This window comes from Lissotriton vulgaris, chromosome 1_1 (assembly GCF_964263255.1).
Source record: "Lissotriton vulgaris chromosome 1_1, aLisVul1.2, whole genome shotgun sequence".
In the NCBI taxonomy this organism is placed as follows: Eukaryota; Metazoa; Chordata; class Amphibia; order Caudata; family Salamandridae; genus Lissotriton; species Lissotriton vulgaris.
Window position 1 is genome coordinate 1,014,067,441 of NC_141685.1, and position 20,179 is coordinate 1,014,087,619.

Here is a 20,179-nt window from a genome sequence, read left to right on the forward strand (position 1 = left end):
CATTTTGTGATGCTGAGGCTCGAGTTAACTTTAACCGGGGTTCACAGTTACATACATGTCGTGTCCCTCTAGAAGGGTGGAATGCTAACCCCGTCGCCAGAATTGGTGAGGGGTTAGTATTCCAATTCGTATGACACCTTACTCGACATGTTTTGATAAAGCGATACCAGAGTTGGCATATAACCGCAAGGATTATAATGCACTTAAGAGTATATGGTATGCGTTATCATGGAACAGCTATTAGGACTTGGTTCCGCAAGCTGCAAACGGGCTCAGCTCATGCCAGAGCACCATCTCACATGATTCCAAGCACCCTGCCTTCAGGATTGTTAAGGCCTGCCATAGGAGTGACTGATAGGAATCTATGTGTCCATTTTAGGGTTAGATATAGGTATACTATATCTAAAGCAAAGGGTGGTTACACCACCTTGCCCCAGCTGTCGTGCAGCCAGTTGTGTCAGATTTAGATTGCCAGCCAGGGGTGGCATAATACATGCTGCAGCCCCTGGTAGGCCCTGGGTACACCTATGCCCTGAGTTACAGGGTCTGATAAGGTGGCCCAGTACCAATTGGTAAATGCACCTAAGGTACACGTGCCAATTTAGTGAGAGAACAGCTAGGCTGTGGGTCTGATTAGCAGGCCCACAGCCAGGGAAGTCGTAAACCAGTGAAGCAAAAAAAACAAAAATATGGGGTGATCATAGGATTGCAGAACCTACTCTCCTACAGGGGGTGAGGGGGGGGGGGGCAAGTGCAGCATATTAAGAGTGTGTTTCACTTCTGTGAATCGTTAGTAACTAAACATTTGAAAAAATCTAATATTTACTCATCAATATCTCAAAAAATAATCTTGCTTAAATGTTTGGAAGAACATTAGACGGAACAGAGACCAAACAGGTCAGCTGAATTGTGATATTATTTTAATATTTTTTAAAACAACATTAAACCTTGCACTACTTCCTTGGGCATGGTGGGGTTATAAAATACTGCTATTTTTAAAATTATGGCCCACTCTTCTTTATTAATCACATCATACATGAGCCCAATGTTACTGGTCAGCCTCTATGGCCAGAAAGCGTCACTCATCGGCTTGGTCCATCCTTCCCGGGCAACCAAAACTGCAATCTTACCCACTAATCCTAGTTCCTCTTCCAAGGACTAATTTTACTAAACAGTCCACCACTTGCAATTACTCCTTGTGATTTCAAAACCACAATCACCTATGCTGATGGCTACTCATTCAAATGCTGGATGCCATACATCCTGGTCCCTTGTTCAACGTATGCATCAATTATGACAGCAATTGTACTTGAAAGTCCAATATCCTCTTGTGAGAAGTTGGCCTGGTATATGATGTTCACTATTCTAGTGAGCACCTTGCACCAGTCCAAACAACCCTTATGGTGATGGTTGTAAAGTCAACCTTATAGACCAGCTATCCTAGGGGTAGCATGGACAAAGCAGTCTTAGCCTAAATTCAAGAGGGCATGTGAAGCCAGCTGTTTTACCACATGAAATCCATTTAATACCAAATGAAAGGACACCACACAGGATATATATTCAAAATATATATGTATTTATTTCTAAACAAACCCCTGAACTCTTTATGAGCACAAAAGCACAAGCGCAAAACAAGTAACTTAATAGAATAGACAAAAGTTGCACAATTATGGATAGGGCGGGGTGGCCCATCAAACCATATATTAAAAAAGTGGTATAAGTACCACGTCACGAACAATGGTAAGGCATAGGGCCTGGGGAATCGCTGGGGCTACACTGGACTAACAATGGTTAGGGAGCAGGAGGCCCATGGGATGCGTGTGCAGTGTCTAAAAGCACACAAGTTCACACATAGAAGTCAATGGGTGCGTAAAAGTTATAAAGTTAAAGATTTAGGAGTCTTCCAACTGGAATAGAACTTAACCACTTGAAACTAGGACACTAAGAGTGTAAACCTTTACAGGAGCACCGTAGTACTCGCGTTACCTAACCCACAGGAAGCGGGTGCATAGGTACCAAAGTGTGTCGGGTATCGTCGTGGAGATCTATGGAGCCTTGGAGAAAAGATGCTGCAGGCGGCCAGAAGAGAAGAATCCGGGTGGATCCAAGGTTGGATCAAAGATGTAGAGGACCTGAAAGCAGAGGGGACAGAGTCTGGGTCACTAGCCAGTGACCAGGATGGAACCAGGTGATGTTGCGTTGCAATAAGGTGCTGATGGGAAGCTCGTCTCTGCAGCCACGTGGACCAGAAGGCGTCAACGGCGATCGGGATGGAGGCACGGACTGTCCCACGAAGGCTCTCGCTGTCGGCGGTGTCCGCTTGAAGATTGGAGGCAACAAGCCTTGGCAAAGGCACCCCACGCAGGAATCGATGTAGGCTTCTTACTCAGACGAGCAAGGTCTGAGGGGCTGCTTCTTTTGAGGGAAGCAAGGGCCAGTCTGGAGCAACCAGACCAGCAGTGTAGTTTCTCGGATTCGTCACCAAGATGGCCACTAGTCAACGGGCAAGTGACCGGGCAGACGCGTCGAGCAGGAAAATGCAAAAGGGCCCCACGCAGAACTCGTGGAGTGTGCAGGGCTGATCTTTGGTGCAGATGCTGCTCGGGGCATCCCAATCCCAAATGCACAGCTTCGAGGAGGCCGTGGGGGCTGTACAGTTAGAATGTCGCAGACTTTTCAAGATGGCCGGTCCCACGTCTCTCGTCGGCTCCACGGGTCTCAGCTTTGCAGGGACTGTGGATCGGGCTGTTGGATGTCTGGGAATCCGGGTCTTGTCAGGCTCTGGGCTCGGGCTCCGGCGGCGGCAAAGCAAGTCGTCGATCGCTGGATGGTGCCTGCTTGTGCAGGGTGGTCACTCCTTGAAAACAAGGGAGATTCTTCAGTCGTCTTCTTCCAAAGTAGAGTGATGAAGATCCAGAGTTTTGTTTCAGTGTTTCAGTCAGGATAATCTAAAGTCTCTAGACTCAGCTCCTACCTATATACGAATCTTAGGGGCTGGATTACCTGCTAGGTCCCTCCTATGGGTGGGACCAGGGAAGGGGGCAGTTGCACCCTTTCCCTTTGTCCAGTTTCACACCAGAGCTGGGGCAGGGAAGCCCCAGCACCGGTTTGAACTGGACTATGCATGGGACACCTTGTGTGCCCCAGGCAGTGTCTCAATCCTTTCAGCCCTCCATGTCCCAAAACACAAAGTCCTGTCTGGAATGGTGCCAGCACCTCCCAAGGCAGGAAACCTATTGTCCAAGCCTCCCTCGCTGGAAGGACTCCCAGTAGCAGGAGGTCCGACTTGTGTCTGTGGCAGCAGCATCCATTTTGTGATGCTGAGGCTCTGGTTAACTTTAACCGGAAATAGTAGGAACAACATGTGTTCTCCCTCTAGAAGGGTGGAATGCTACCCCCGTCGCCAGAACTGGCGAGGGGGTAGTATTCCAAATCGTATGACACCTTACTCGACATGTTTTGATAAAGCCAAACCATAGTTAGCATTTAACCGCGAGGTTCATAATGCACTTAAGAGTATATGGTATGGCAATATTCTAGAACAGCTATAAGGACATGGTTCCGAAAGCTGCAGACAGGCTCAGCTCATGCTAGAGCACCATCTCACATAAAACCAAGCACTCTGCCTCCAGGATTGTTAAGGCCTGCCATAGGAGTGACTTATAGGTGTATATGTGTCTAGATATAAGGTTAGATATAGGTATACTATATCTAAGCAAGGGGCGATTGCACGACATTGCCCCAGCTGTGTGATCAGCCAGTTGTGTCAATTTGGGTGGCCAGCCAGGGGTGGCTTAATATATGCTGCAGCCCCTGGTAGGCCTTGGATGCACCTATGCCCTGGGTACCTATAGTACACTGTACAGGGGCTCATAAGGTGACCCAGTATCCAATTGGAGATGTACCTAGGGTACATGGAGTCCATTTTAAAGAGAGAGCAGATAGCCTGGGGCCCCGATTAGCAGGATCCCAGGCCAACTAAGTCGAAAACCAGCTAAACACTAGGCAACAAATCTGGGGTAACCATAGTCAGGTATCCACCTTCCTACACCTCTCATCTTGAAAACTCTTGTTGTCATTCAACAATCATCAGTGACTTATGTTATACAGCTAGTCTCATTCAGCTCATCATGAACATGATATCTATAAACTCACTTCTGACATCATTCACCTCCTCCCTTGACAGACACCTGAAGCATTGACAATTGGGGCTTACACTTACTAACTACTGCCTTTCAACAAAGCACTGAACCCTAAAGAGGTGAAGGCATTGCAATTCTCAACACTGATTCAAAGTCCAAAAACAACATTGCTTGTGCTAAAATTCACAGAGGAAAACTATTTCAAACTCATCTCTAGTAAGTAGGGTACTGAAATACCCCCAGAAAATAGATGCACTGTATCTATTTATTTATGTATTTATTCAGATTTTATATATCGCGGACATGACCCGCATGGGTATCAGAGTGCTTCACATTCGCATAGCCTTAATCTTACGACAGCAGGTTTGACACAAACTTTAAGCAAATGTAGCAAGCGTACAACAATTTGAGAGAGAGACATTCTTGCTTACGAAATAATTTATACATCAATTCGAGAGAGAGAGAAATTTGTGCTTACAAAATCATATATACATGTCCTAACGACTACTAGAAATCTATTTGTATTATCAAAGTGTGAGACCAGGAAAGTAACCTAACAGTGTCTGGACTACTGTTATTATGGGAGGAATTTGTTCATAAGAAGTCTTAGCTTCTTTTTTGAAAGCTGAAATGGACGAGATTCTTCTAATGCTCGGGGGAGTGAGTTCCAAATTCTTGGTGCTGCACCAGAAAATGCTCTGTCTTAAGTTCTCTTCTTCTTTCGGAAGAGGGCAGATTTCAGTAAGAGATCTCCATTGCTCCGAGAGACTCTGCTGCCGCCTGATAATGTGATTTTTCTGGGCTACGTATAGTAATGCATTGTAATTTATTGCTTTGTGTGTGATACATGCCATCTCTAGTTGTATTCTTGCTTCGTAATGTAGCCAATTATGCGCTCTCAGATGTGGGGTGATGTGGTCAAACTTTCTGGAGCCTGTTATAAGTCTTGTGGCCGCATTGAGACATGCTTTTAGCAGGGCTTTTGAAATCTTGGGTAGTCCTGATAAAGTTGTGCATCCGTATTCTATCCTCAAGATGACTAATGCCTGGACTGCCGTTTTGAGGTCTGATGTAACTATGAAAGGTTTTAGTTTTCTAAGATAGCTTAAATGGAAGCAGGCATTTTTGCCATCATGTTAATGTGGGTTTGCATGTTCAGGTTCTTGTCTAGCACAATTCCAAGATACTTGGTTGAGCCTACTAGACTCGGAGTATCGTTTAGCGGAGTGATCAACTTGGTCCAAGCCATTATTATCGTAGAGCTTTTCTGGGCGAAATCAGAAGGAATTCTGTTTATGCAGGTTAAGCTTGAGGTAGTTAGCCAATGAACAGTCTTCTTTAATGCCTGGTTCATGATGAGGATCTCTTCCAACGATGTAATCTTGATATGTAGCTGTTTATCATCTGCATTCATGTGGAAGGAAATGTTTGCCTGCTGTAACATTTCTGTTAGTGGTTCTACATAGAGATTGAATAGAGCAGGTAATTGTGTTGATCCCTGCAGTACTCCAATAAGATTTGGGTATGATGCTGAAAGTGTTTGGTTCACCATGAATCTTTGCGATATGTTCTCCAAGAACGATCTAAACCACTCTAGGACTTTGCCCACTAAACCCATCCTTTCCTCCAGTCGGTCCAGTATTTTGGCATGGTTTACTGTGTCGAATGCGGGTGAAAGGTTGCGCAGAATTAGGAGACCGGTTTCATTGCGGTCTAGAATAGCGTCATCCACTATGTGAAGAATTGCTGTTTCAGTACTGTGATTTGGTCTGACCCCTGATTGGCAGTTATTCAGAAGTTTGAATTCAGAAATGTGTTGGCTCAGTTGTTGTTAAACACATTTTTCCAGAACTTTGGATAGCATGGGAAAGTTTGTTACTGGTCGAAAGTTGTTAAGGTCTGAGGGGTTCTCTGTAGGTTTTTTAAAGATTGGAATTACTTGCCCTGTTTTTAGGCGCAGTCTGGTAATAAGGCTTGCGATAGCGAAGCATTAATAATCTTGGTCCAAGAGGGGATGAGCAAGCGGTTGATTGTAGACCAACATTTTGAGGGGAGAGGATCATTAAAATGATTGTTTAGTTCTATGGTCAGTAGAGTTTTGGTAATATCTTTGTGGTCATGTAACTTGAATTCTGACCATAGAGCATTATTTTTGGGCATTGCCGCACATGGTTGAGATTTAAGCTTAGCTAGAGTGCTCTTTTGGATCGAGGGGTTCTTCGCAGCATTCTTGAGCTCCACCTCCAGGGATTTGGCTTTGGCTGTAAAGAAAGAAGAGAATTCTTCACAGCTGGTGTTCGAATTTGGTGCTATTAGAGCGGATTTGGCCGTTTTGTTGGATTGATCTTTTAGCAGTTCGAAGAGTTTCCTCTGTCTGTTTTTTGCATTATCCACTTCTCTTCTAAAGAAGACTTTTTTTGATTTGAGAATACTTTTATTGTAGACGTTTCTGGCCTGTCTTAGTAATTTTAGATGGGGTGATGACAGGTGTTGTCTCCATTTCCGTTCTGGTAGTCTGAGTGACAGTCTTTCTTATTTGAGCGATCAGTTAAACCAAGGGTCTTTATCTTTGTCCGGTATTCTTTTGAGTTTTAAAGGGGCTGTGTCATCAATTATTTTCGTCATTGTGGTGTTGTAATATTCTGTGAGTTAGCTAACTTCTGCCAGGTTTTAAGGAGGTTGCAGTTTTTTCTCACATCATACTACAAGATTCTCCATCTTGAGCCTTTGGTGTCACAAACCCATTTTCTTGGTTTGATTGATTGTGAGGATGTTTTCCTTTTTACGTAGGGCATTTGTAAGGTAATGTGATGATCTGAAATTTCACAGGGGATGATCTCGATTGTATCAACAGGTTTTTCCTTATAGATGATCCAATCTAATGTGGAGCCTTTTGTTTGGGTTGGTAGCTTGCATTTTTTAAGCAAAGATTGATCTTCAAAGAAGTCTTTGAGCAAACTGATCTGAGTATCATTGTGATCTTCCCAGTGAAGATTGAAGTCTTCTAAGAAATATCGTAGAATTGAGCAAAGCTTGCTGTGATGATTTTAATCGCTGGTCTATGAACAGGGTGTTTTTGCCTGGGGGTGGTAAAACATGTGTAGTTTGCAAAGTTGCTTATCTATGGATCTCAAGGACAAACCAAGGTATTCAAATGACTTGAGGGGTCCAAATGTACTTTCGTAATGGTAATGTCAGATGTATGTATACAGGCGATACCTCCACCCGTTTTGTTTAGCCTGTCTAGTCTCACAATGCTGTAGTTTGGTGGGACTAATAGATCAAGGCATGGGGAGGATAATTCCGATAGCTATGATTCCGATTGATAGTTACGTTAATTTCCTGGTTTAAGATGAGGTCGGCTATGTCTGCAGCATGTTTCTTTGCTGAGCGACAGTTAAGTAGTAGGCATGAGACAGGTTTCTGTGGGATGACTCTTATTGAGTCTTGCTTTTCGGAAATTAAAGTCACTTTTTTCAGGTTGTTGAGGTTTGGTTTTCTGTCGTTAGCCTTTGAAGTTCTATTTGTGTTGATTAGGACTGACTGAATGTTATGTTCGTTTACGTTAGAGGGATATTGGGCAATGATTCATATGATCGCAATGGGATTTGTATCTCAGTATCTGTCAGATACTTACGTTGATTGTGAGGTCAGTATAGTCTGTTTTTCAAGGACATTGGGTTAGTATTTAGTATGCTATAGGGTTTGTGTACTGATTTCTGAACAAGCTCGATTTTTTAGAGAGATTTTTCTGAGAGGTGTTACATGTTCTTCATATCTCTGATAGAGAGTTGCAAGGCCTTGTAAGTCTTGTTAAATTGAGGGCTGATATTTTATAGCTCCAGATGGGAAGGAGGAGAGACTGGCGGTTGTTGGGGGTGAACCTGTTCTCTGGAAGATTGTGGCTACTTTTTGTCTTTACTGTAGATGTTTTCCGATTCGTTAAGGCTATCTCGAGATTTTAATATCGAAAATACCTTTCCAGGCAGAATGCTCAACTTGGAGCAATCCCCGAGATATATATATATATATATATATATATATATATATATATATATATATATATATAACTCCTTATAAACAATACTAGAGGAGGAACACACTCACAAAGCTAGCCAATGAGAGCTTCGCTTGAGGCAGATCTTTAACATTCACATTACAGAACATGGTCTCTTTCATCCCAAGCAAATAAACCAAAACATTGACAACAATTGCAACTGTGGCTTTGCCTCCTTGGCACAAAAACATGCACAAAGTCCACTGATACCTTTGCACAAGCAGTCTCCACCACCGAGTCACCCCTGAATAGTCCTACTTCTCAGACAGCAAATAACTGGTACCTCGAGCCAATCATGTACGCCTTCCCCAACTAACACTAGAACTGCAAACCTACCAGAATCTGCAGAACCCAACACCAGTCGCGGAATAATTAATTTCCCCTCGGAATCACCCCTCGCAATAAGGCCCCCCCCCCCCCCTCCCCCGTGGCTCCACCGATGTTACCTGCACAGACCGCGGCTGAACAACACTTTTCCCTCACATTACTGAAGAATGAAAGTCTTACCTTTCAATATATTCTCGTATTTGGGCTTTTGCATCATCCAGTGCTGGATTTGTTGGTGCACTAGAAACAAAAAAGAAAAGAAGTGCAAGACTAACTTTTATTTAAACACAGGTTCAAAGGATACTTTTGTCAGCATTACAACATTAAAATTTCAAAAACAAATATCCTCTCCTTGAAAAAATAAGTTTTGAGATCTGAGATTGAGTAGATAAAACCAAAGGAGGTTTAAGAACATATAGGCATAGAGAAGACAACTAAGATTCAATGCAGTTAGGTATTCTTAGCATGTCTGCAGAGTAAAGATCACTATTGCGACCAAGGGTTTCCTCCATGGAGGATTCATACTTTCTCTCAACCAAATTCAAAGATAAGTGAATGAAAATATTGGCTAGTCAGAAAGAACTTGTCTTTTTCTCTTAGATGTTGCTCATTCTGGCATGAGAGCGGTGAAGTGACAGCTGACAATAGTGGCAAATAGACCAAGGCTCTGTGTGCTTCCATTGGTTCACATGGATACTGGGAACCAGCACAGGGGTGTACCACAAGGAAGATTGGATACTGGAATGATTTAAAGATTCTGGCACTGGTTTTGGTCTCCCCCAGATAACTACTGAAAACAAGCTACATTTCATACTGTGCTAGGGGAAAAGCAATTGTAGAGTACTGCTTTGTCCTTACCAAAACAAACTGGATGTACCTTTTTGTTTATAAAGGGGAAAGAGGAGGACACATCAACAGGCTTCTTCAATTTTCAGTTCATCAACCCCTCACAGTGCACTCCAAGGCGACAGTGCTGAGCCGATAAAACCACGTCCAAGATACCAACCACTATGAAGCTTGAGTTGGTGCAACACCCATTCTGACATCAGCCCAATCATTTCTTTAGTTGCTTTCATGCGCACAGAAAGATCAGGAAACATAGTTTTCATATTTGTTTGTGAATTTAACAATGGTTTTGTACAAAATGATTTTAGTTGGCATTGCCTGCTATCTGACCTCTGTTTACATTTCTCAATGCCTCGCTTCTGAACACATCGAGTCTGGCATTTTCACGCACAATTCTGTACGCCCATACTTTGTGCCACCTCTACAGTGAAGTCATCTCATCGGCGTAATATTAGTAAGCATCTAGCACATCGCAGTTAAATGCATTGGGAGTCTTCTATTTTTAGCTGTACATAGGGAGTCAATACCTTACAAGCATTATTAAATTGCTGGTATGTAGATATTTACCTACCAGCAATGTAATGACTCATGAGATGCACATATATCTATCTTCATATGAGTGACCGGACAATAGGCTCCACCCCTCTTTTAAGAAGGGGCTTGTTTGAGAATTGGCCAGAAACCAGTTTAAATTTCTGCATACCATGTGTCACCAGTTGTGGTTTTGCAGAATGAGCCTTACCAGAGCACATTTCATACATTTAGTGTATCCAACATGAGGAAAATTACATGTTTTGATCCACCTAGAGTCTCGTTACAAGAACTTTTTTTTTTTAATGCAATACAAATATGTGGCACATAATGAACAAACAAAATACTTCACCAAAGTACATGTCCATGTGTGGATATAAGAAAAATATGTTAATTTCTCTGTATTTGTATGGGACACTATTTTCACAATAGGTACCCAAATGTATGTATCTGTAAAGTGTATATACAAAACACACACAGAGGACACACTATGCTAGAAAAGCTGATCTAGATAAAAAATGTCAAATGGCTGGTCAATCGTATACAAAGTTTCAATTCTGAAATTGTGGATAATTAAATTCTATTTGTCTTATAAGGAATCACATAAACATAGTAAAAAGACTCAATGTGAGCATATCACCGTTTAGTAGAATGCCGGATACTCAATGTAATTGATGTAAAGGAAGCAAAGTCAGAACTAAATCATCACTGAAATTAGGATTGATTAGCCAAAGACAATATTTAAGAAAAAAGTAGAAAGGACACAATATCAGAATTTCACCTTGAATGACGCATTAGGGTAGATTCAGTATACTGTTCACCAGAAACAAGGTTGAGACCTAGTTAACAATCAGTGAGCATCTCATGATATTTGATCAGCACTGAATAAGAACAAGTGTGTATCTGTTAAATTTCTCATAATAATTTCACAAGAGACTCTTAACAAAAAATCATTCTTTAGAGAAATGCATCCTGGGTGAGCATCTAATACAGTTTCTCCCAATACAGAATCCTCATTTAACAGTATAAATACTTGAGCTGTCATAGTGTTTACATTAGTTCTTTGCATTTCACACTAAAGTATTCATATCTTAAGAGTATCCATGTGCTAAACCAAGGAAGAAAGAACAAATGGATGCAATACTAAAACACATACGTGAATACCTCAAAACAGAGATTCAATTAATCAGGGATGTTAAGTTATAGCATAGATCATACATGTCCAAATTTTGCTTCATCTCGGTTAAGAGTATACAGGTGCAAACACTCAAAATCAAAATAAATATTTGGATTCCATTTGTCTAAGCTCAAGTATTCCGTTGGCTCTCCATTCTTGGGACATGACCAATACCGAAGAATTTCAAATCTTGCCATTGACTTTGATGTGTTTCTGCTGAGTTTTCAGAAGTACTTTAACTCATGTTGATGCTAATTATAGCTCTTTTGTGATCCCACTATCAATTATTTGGCCGGAAAAATTGCGCACTCTATGTATAATTCTAGGCAGGGACATTTGATTACATGTACTTCAAATTGTTTTACATGTAATTTGATTTGATATTTTTATTTTTTTCCTACATCCCGAAGTACCAAAACTCTGTCTTTTGCTTTGTACAGGGGAGGTTAGCCTCAGGACCAGATCAAGTGACCAAACAGCATAAGTGACCAACCCACAATATGGACAGCCGTTGGCTGTGCACCGAGGTGGTTGGCGAAAAACCCTGACCAAGTACCAGCCAAACCCTCTACAAGTAGCCAACCCATGCTGTGTATAGACATCAGCTGTAAGCAACTGGGCTGACACGTAAATAAATCTTTATTAACCAAAAAAGTACTAAACCAATTGGACAAAAAAGTCTAAATTCATAATTTATTAATACAAAAATATATTTTCTTTCCTTTTATTATGCCTCAGTAGAGAGACACAGCATCGATGGACGGTTCTGGTGCGCCACACCCTCCGTAAGGCCCATTCCGAAGAAGTCCGTCTCCTTTTTACGACCTAGGTTCTTCAACACCAGCCGCGTGGCGCTTTGGACGTTCACGCCGTCCCGAAGAAGGCGGTTGACGCCGCTCTGCTTAGCGGTGTAGGTCATAGCTCGAACCATATTTGTAATCCAACGTCACTTAAGGACGTGTGACACCGGGGACATGATCTATTAACTCTCGTAATACCCTCCAGACTCGGCATATATAGGGGGATTTATCAGATACCAACCCCCACACAGTATATAGAAGTGCGCCCTCCATCGTGGTTCCGTATCTTTTGAAGTTCAAGATACCAAATATACATGGCTACCGGATGAAGGCTCTGCCGAAACGCGCGTAGATTGTATATTCATTTAATATCCATTTTAACCATGAAATGTTGTGATGATTTATTTGTTTGGTGTTAATTGATTGTATTAGTAATGTTTTAGTGTCTTTTTTTCATTATAGAATGATTTTTTGAAATGTGTAAGTGTACCATTGTACATATGGCGATCTATGAATTTAATGAATCTAGATGCCAAATAGAAACTGGCTGAATAATTATAAAACGAATTGCAGTTGATTGAATGTACAGATATATCTATATTTATTTGGTGCAACTGTCTCACATTTCTATAACTATATAAAAAAACAAAAAGGAAAGGAAATATATTTTTGTATTAATAAATTATGAATTTATACTTTTTTGTCCAATTGGTTTAGTACTTTTTTGGCTAATATATTTTTGGTCCACTCGTCGAACTGTTTCCTATAGATTTATTTACATGTATTCGGTTTACCCTGATATAGGAAACGTTTTTAGGGGTACCCCTTCTTTATTACAAATTGAGCAACTGGGCTGACTCCAAAGCATAACCGAAAACCATGCCCTGAACCCAACCCTTCACAGGGGGGTCAACCCCTACTTCACAAGTCCTTAGCAAAGTGCAGCAACGGTATGCAGCAGACACTGCGCACATCACCACAAGAGACCAAACCCTCCATACATGGCTTTTGAACGTGTACAGGAGGGACTGGCCAAAGGGACCGAACCAATGGCTAGGCCATGTACTTAATCCTCCCATGGGTGGCCTCTTGCAACAAACATGAGTGACTGGCGATTTACCACTGCACAAAGCCTTTAGAGCTGCACAGCAGGGGTCAGCTGCAGGGACAGCACCCAACCCTTTGAGAGCAGCCATTCCCCACAGCGTATAGAGCAGCGGCTGGCCATATTCCAAACCCTGGCCTATTTCTCCGCAAGCATTTAACTCCTGTTGCATTAATAATTTTTGTTGTACAATTTTAATTTCCTTTTTTAAATTTACAAATCACACTCAACAGCACTCTCAAAGATATTATTGGCGATGTTATCAGTGACGCCATTGATTATGTAATTTGAATTAGCGGTGATGTCATCAATAGTGTCATTTAACATTACATAAATTATGTCATATTATAAATCAGAAGCAATGATTTATGGGTGCAGCATGAATTACGGTTAGTTTAAATAGCCATAACTGGTGAATTTCAAAGGTTTTTAGGTTTTGCTTTATAAACATAACACCTTTAAACTTTAGTTTTTGTCAGTGAATGTCTGAGTTAACATACGTTAACCCTTCGCTGCTCATGACGAGCTGAGCTCGTCATGAGGCGCAGTTGAGCTGTGCTTATGACGAGCTGAGCTCGTCATGAATAGAGGGATTCACGGAATGTCAGCACAGGAGGGGAAAACCACTAGCAGCCAAGGTGTTAAGGTCTTATAACCAAAGAAAACCATTACTTAATTTTAATCTGTTTTTTTTACCCAGCGATTTGTGTTAAAAAAATATTTCACCACATCTAAGAAAACAAGTTACTTACCTGTAACTTTGGTTCCCCAGTATTGGTAACTTTCATAGATTCCCATGCTTTGTATCATTCCCCGTCGTCGGAATGGGAGCCTCGGTAAATAAAAAATACCATGGTAGTAAGCACAAAGTGAAAAAATAGGCCTAGGCCTCATCTCATTTTGTAGCTTAACCACCTCTTTTTGTAAAAGAGACCAAATTCTTGCAGTAGCCAATCAGAGCAGCCTCACCCCATAGAACCTTCCTGAGAGAGCCTCAGATTTTCGTAGCCGTTGTGAACAGCAACATCATTGGATAATAAGGCTGAGCTTTCCCAGGGGAGGAGGGTGGGCGCATGGGAATCTATGAAAGTTACCAATACCGGGGAACCAAAGTTACAGGTAAGTAACTTGTTTTCTTGCCCCAGTATAGGAAATTTCATAGATTCCCATGCTTTGTATCAGAATAGCTAGCAGTAAAGAGAAAAGCATATTTTGTAATATGTGTACCTGTAAATGTCATACGTAATCCTGATAAGAAAAAAGATACACATTTGCATCACAAAGCAGAACAACAACAAGTAATACAAAATATGCGATACAGGAAGGCGGGATAGAAAGGAAAGCTCACCGACTTATTGGAAAAGGTTCCTCAAGACCGCCTGGCCCACTGCTGCATCCTCTTTCACAGAAGAATCCAAGCAGTAGTGGCGAGTGAAGTTGTGGACACTGCTCCATGTCGCCGCTCTACATATGTCCTTGATCGGGACACCTGAGAATAGAGCCACCGATGAAGCCATTGATCTCGTAGAATGAGCACGAACTGCTCGCTGAAGTGGTTTCCCCGCTTCTCGATGGCAAAAGTGGATTGCACTGGATATCCAGCGGGAAATGCAGGGTTTAGAAATTGGACAACCCTTTCGTGGAGCACTGAATGAAACAAAAAGCTGGGAAGATTTTCTGAACAGTCTTGTGCGCGCCAAGTAGAACTTGAGACATCTGTGAATGTCCAAAGAATGCAAAGCCCTCTCTGCTGGCGTGGAGGGCCGCGGAAAGAAGGACTTTAAGATCACCGGCTCATTCAGATGAAATTCTGAGGGTACCTTAGGAATAAATTTAGGATTTGTTCGTAGGATGAGAACATCATTTTTAAATTGTAGAAAAGGTTGCTTAATTGTGAAAGCCTTTAGCTCACTAACTCTTCTAGCCGGTGTCCGGGCCAAGAGAAGAGCCGGTTTCCATGAGACAAACTTCATGTCAGCTCTATGAATAGGCTCAAATGGGGCCTTCATTAGATGTGACAGTACCAAATTAAGATGCCAGGCTGGTGGTGGAGGCCGGACTGGTGGAAAAACCCTGAACAAACCCTTCAGGAATTGTTTAATGATCCTTGCAGACCAAAGGGAAGGACCTGATGATGATCGTCCAAATCTAGAAATGGCCGCTAGATGTACCTTTACAGAAGAATGAGCCAATCCAGATTTCGCAAGAGAAAGGATGTAAGGCAAGAGTTGGTGCGGGGCAGAAGTATAAGGATGTAGACCTTGTCTCTGACACCAAAGGCAGAATCTGTTCCACTTTGCCCGATAGGTTTTATTCGTACTAGGCACTCGGGCCTGGGCCAAAATGTCTTTACATTCTCCTGAAAGATTTAAACCCTGGAACTCTCTGAACTCAGGAGCCACGCTGTCAATTGTAGTGACTTCAGGTCTGGATGCAGAACCTTCCCGTGAGCCATTGTTAACAGTGATGGAACAGGACGCAGGAGAATCGGTTGATCTTGGGAGAGAAGAAGAAGCTCTGTGTACCAAAACTGCCTGGGCCATGCTGGTGCAATCAGAATCATTCTGCACGGTTCCGCCTTGAGCTTGCGGATCAGTCTCGGGATCAGCGGAATAGGAGGAAAGGCGTAAACAAATGCGCCGTACCAGGCAATCAAAAGCGCATTCCCCAAGGATCCCTGATGGTGAACCCTGCTTGCGTAGGACTGGCATTTGGCGTTCTGAGGAGTCACAAACTGATCGATGGTTGGGGTCCCCCAACGTGAAAACAGTTTGTTCAGAATGGTCTGATCCAGATCCCATTCGTGGCTAATAGTCTTTTGGCGACTCAAAGCGTCCGCTGTGGCATTGAGTGTGCCCGCCAGATGTTCAGCTGAAAGAGTGATATTGTGTTGGATCAACCAATTCCAAAGCCTCTGTGCTTCCTTCGAAAGGGTGCAAGATCTCGTCCCGCCCTGCTTGTTTATGTAGTGCATGGCTGTGGTGTTGTGTGTACGAACCAGCACTGAACGATTGCGGATCCTTGGAAGGAAAGCCTGCAAGGCTAGACGAATGGCCATAAGTTCCAGCAGATTGATGTGGAACTTGCCTTGGACTGAGCTCCAATGACCACTGACTTTCAGTTCTTGGAGGACCGCTCCCCACCCCTCCATGGAAGCATCTGTTGTCAATACCATGGGAGATGGTGGAAGTTGGAATGGCAAACCTACTGAAAGATTGTCTTTTAGCAAACACCAGCTGCCTGCCTTTCGCATTTCCGGAGTGATTACTATCTTGTCGTCGAAGGAGTCTGTCACCGGACGCCATTGTTTGCCCAACTGTTCCTGCAGTGGACGCATTCGCAGCCTGCAGTGTGGTATCAATGGTATGCAGTGTTAAAACCTAGACTGCAGTGTCAACATTATCGGCGCCATCTTGCCCCCTTTTCGAGCCCATTCGTGCGCGTAAGCGGCAGCCATTTTAAGTACCATGGCCTCTCTGCCCATTGCCGACAGCCAGCGCGTCTTTCTCTCTCTCTCCTGACCTCGCAAGCATCCCCCGCGCGCTGACAGCCCCCGCTCTCACATGCCTTGGGCCATAAACCCCTCTTCAGCACAACTCTGCCTCGGAACCCCATCCTGTTCCCAGCGCGACACCTCCCTTCATTCCTTTCATGATCCCGGGTCCTTTGATAAAACCCCCTTTCCTCTGTGCCCGTTTGTCTTACTCGTTCCCAGGCCGCCACCTGGCCCTGCGGATACTGTTTATTGCCCCCTATACAGTAGGAAGCTTCTCCCATCAAAGGATCCACGAGTTGATCAAAGCCCCCCACCCCATGAGATCCGATCAACCACATACATTCCGTGAATCGGCGGAATGTCCAGCTGCGCAACAATCCTCACCTGTTGTGACCGGGGTGGGGACTTCAACTGTAAATGTGTGTGGGAACGGGCCTGAAGCGGGGATTCCGAGGATGTCCTTTCATACTTCAAAGCATTGCAAGAATGTGCCACATGCAATAAAGATCATAAACCTGTGTATAAGAGGCCAGGCCTCAGAGATGCGGTTAGAGCACCTCGAGAAGATACCCTGTTGTCTGATTTGATGTGTTCTGCTCCGTCGGAATAAAACTTCTGTTTCCTGCCTTCCAGTCTCCAGCGCCTGCCTCTTTGTTTGGTAACTCGAGTGGGTATAGAGGCGGTTAACGCCGGGCAACTCTGAAAAAGGTCATCGGCCCTACCTTTTTCCACAGCAGGATGAGATCGATCCGAGAAGCGATTAGTATTTGCGAACTGACAGAAACTTCTGTGTCTGTAGGAGGCGAGCTGAGAGAATCAGTTTGGTCTGGCGCTCTTCCTAAGGAAAAGCCAGGCAGCACTCCGTGTTTAGGATCGCACCCAAAAACTTTGCTGTCTTGGAGGGGCGCAAAATCGATTTTTCCTTGTTGAGCCGAAGGCCCAGCTGCTCGAACAGTTGACTGCAGCTCGTGACTGCCCTGGACGCCTCTTGGAACAAAGGAGCCTTTACCAGCCAATCGTCCAGATATGGGAAGACTTCGAAAGACTGCTTCCTGAGAAAAGCTGCCACAGGAGCCAGTATCTTTGTAAAGATCCGCGGAGCGGACCGGAGACCAAAAGGCAGTACTCTGAATTGAAAATGGCTCTTGCCTACTGTAAATCGAAGATATTGCCTATGAGCTGGATGAATGGGCACATGGAGGTAAGCATCCTCCAAATCTAGGGCTGCCATGTAGTCCCCTGGATTGAGAAGGCGGAGGATGTCCTGAAGAGTGACCATCCTGAAGGACAACTTGATGAGATAAGTGTTGAGCTGCCGTAGATCTAAGATCGGACGCCACTTGTCCTTCGTCTTCCGAACCAGGAAGAACCTGGAATAGAACCCTTTCCCCTTTTGGGAGAGAGGTACAGGCTCTATTGCCCCTTTGGTGAAGAGTTGGTGGGCCTCGAGACGAAGGAGTCTAAGATGTTTGGGTGTAATGGCGTCTGGAGCTCTCGTTGGAGGAAGATCTTGGAACTCCAACGTGTGTCCTTCCTGGATGATGTTCAGGACCCACTGGTCTGTTGTTATGACCATCCAGTTGTTGAGGCAATGGGCAATCCTGCCCCCCACTGGTGTTAACGAGGGTACAGGAACAGTAGAAAGAGCCACCTGGCCGCTATTGTCTCTTGGTATTATCTCTCCTCTGCTGCCCCTGTCGTCCTTCCGGCGGCTGGCGAGAGAAACACCCCCTCTGTGTATACTGGGGTTTGTATGACTGGCCAGGTTGGGAGTTGGAAGAGTAGCGGTGCCAATTGCTGCCTCTGTAGGATGAGAAACCTCTTCCTCTTGCCCCCCTAGAGGGCACCTTGCGGTATTGTAAAGTTCCCAAGGACTTGGCTGTATCCGTATCTTTCTTTATGCCTTGTAGGGCGTCATCCACGTGTTTGCCAAATAACATCTCTCCATCATAAGGCAGATCCAGAATTTTGTTTTCTACTTCCCGTCGAAACCACGTGGCTCGCAACCAACCCTGGCGTCTTAAAACTGCCGAGCCGACTAGCGCTCGGAAGGCCGTAGTTGCTATATCCATAGCGCAGTCGATTACCTCAGAAGAGGCACGCTCCACTTCCATCAAGATCTTTCTGACCTCGTCCTTAGACCAATCCTGAAGTTCTTCCACAAACGGGGAGAGGTCACACCACATCTGGCGATCATATCTCCCCAGAATCGCCAAAGCATTAGCCGCCCTAACGAGGAAGCTGGCCATTGTGGAGAATCTTTTTCCAACATTGTCCAGACGCCTCCCCTCTTTATCCGGTGGAGTCGTTAGCGGCGTGGATGGGTTCTTAGATTTACTTTGTGCGGCCTGGGAGATAACCAAATCCGGTTTTGGTTGACCTAGAAGACATGCCGGGCTGCCCTCCGGCGCCTTATATTTTTTCTCCAGTCTGGGGAGTACTGGGAGGACCGTGGCTGGATTTTGCATAGCTTTTAAGCCTTCTGACCAAACATGTTCAATGATGGGGATTGAAAGAACTGACTTCCGGAATGGCTCTTTGAAGTCATACAAAAAACATTCAGATTGAACTGTGGTAACTGGAAGACCAAATCTCTTGGATGCTCGTTCCATTAAGTTGTGAAAACCTCCAATATCTGCTGGAGGAGAGATTGCGGTATCAGGTCCTGTGACGCCTGGATCTCGAAGGCCATCCTGATTCCAGTCCATATCCTGATCTTGGTCAGGGTCCACTTGCTGAGCTACATCTGATGAGGCATTATCATCATCCATATCATCCCGAATGGCAACCACCTCTTGTGGATGTTCTACGGGCTCTGGGCCATGCCCTCTTGAATGCAAAGAGTTGTATGCCATTGGTTGAGATAACTAAGGCGGAGGTGAGGGAGGACGTACTTGTGGAGTACTGTGGAGCAGGAAACCGCCTCCGATAGTCCTGCAACATTAATTGTAGATCAGAGATGAGAGCGGATGGCATCGCTACCATATCCTGCTGGGACTGACGTGGAGGTTTCTGCGAATGAACCTGCATGCGAGGCCTCTCCTGCTGGTCATAATAGTCTTGTGGAGCATAGTGTTGTTGCTCCGTTTCACCTTCTTCAGAACTGACTTCCTGTAATTTGACTTGTAAGTCAGATGGGCTATAAGCCGCCCCATAATTGCTATCAGTCTCCTCTTCAGAGTCCTCATCAAGAAAAAAGGGAGGATGCAACTGCGTAACTCGCCGTGGAGATGTCATTTCCGGTGTTATCTGTCTTTTTCTGTGAGAAATTGCAAGTTTTCCAGTCGTCGACGACGTCGTCAACGGAATCGTCGTCGACGGTTGAATCTTCAAGACTGTTTCGTCGACGGAAGCGCTGACGAAGAAACTGTGCTCGTCGTCGAAGGCTGAATCGTCGACGGGGAGATGGTCATCGTCGACTATGGCTGGATCGTCGACTAACTCGTCGTAGGCATCCTGGTCACCGGCGTCGTCGACGTTGTCCTCATCGCCATCGACGCAACTCTCGTCGTCATCGACGTGGAAAAAGTCATTTTCGTCGACGACGAACAGGCATCAGGCGTCTTAAACATCGCCGAGGGCGTAGATGCCGTTGTCGTAGCCATCGTCGACGAGCCCGTCGACGAGGCCAATTTTAGAGACAAGTCTTTCTTGACAGGAATCGTCGACGTACCTGTGGTTTTCGCCGTCGACGAACG

At 44.2% G+C, this 20,179-nt stretch overlaps 1 protein-coding gene across 4 annotated transcripts in view; it reads right to left on the minus strand.

The window, feature by feature from the left end:
• Positions 1 to 20,179, minus strand: part of DSN1 (DSN1 component of MIS12 kinetochore complex) — a 341,302-nt gene that overhangs the window by 137,162 nt on the left and 183,961 nt on the right. For all 4 annotated transcript variants that reach the window (XM_086961432.1, XM_086961414.1, XM_086961423.1 and 1 more), the window contains one exon: positions 8,707 to 8,766. In XM_086961432.1, the coding sequence (XP_086817558.1) occupies positions 8,707 to 8,766 (60 nt within the window). The remainder of the gene's footprint in view (positions 1 to 8,706; positions 8,767 to 20,179) is intronic.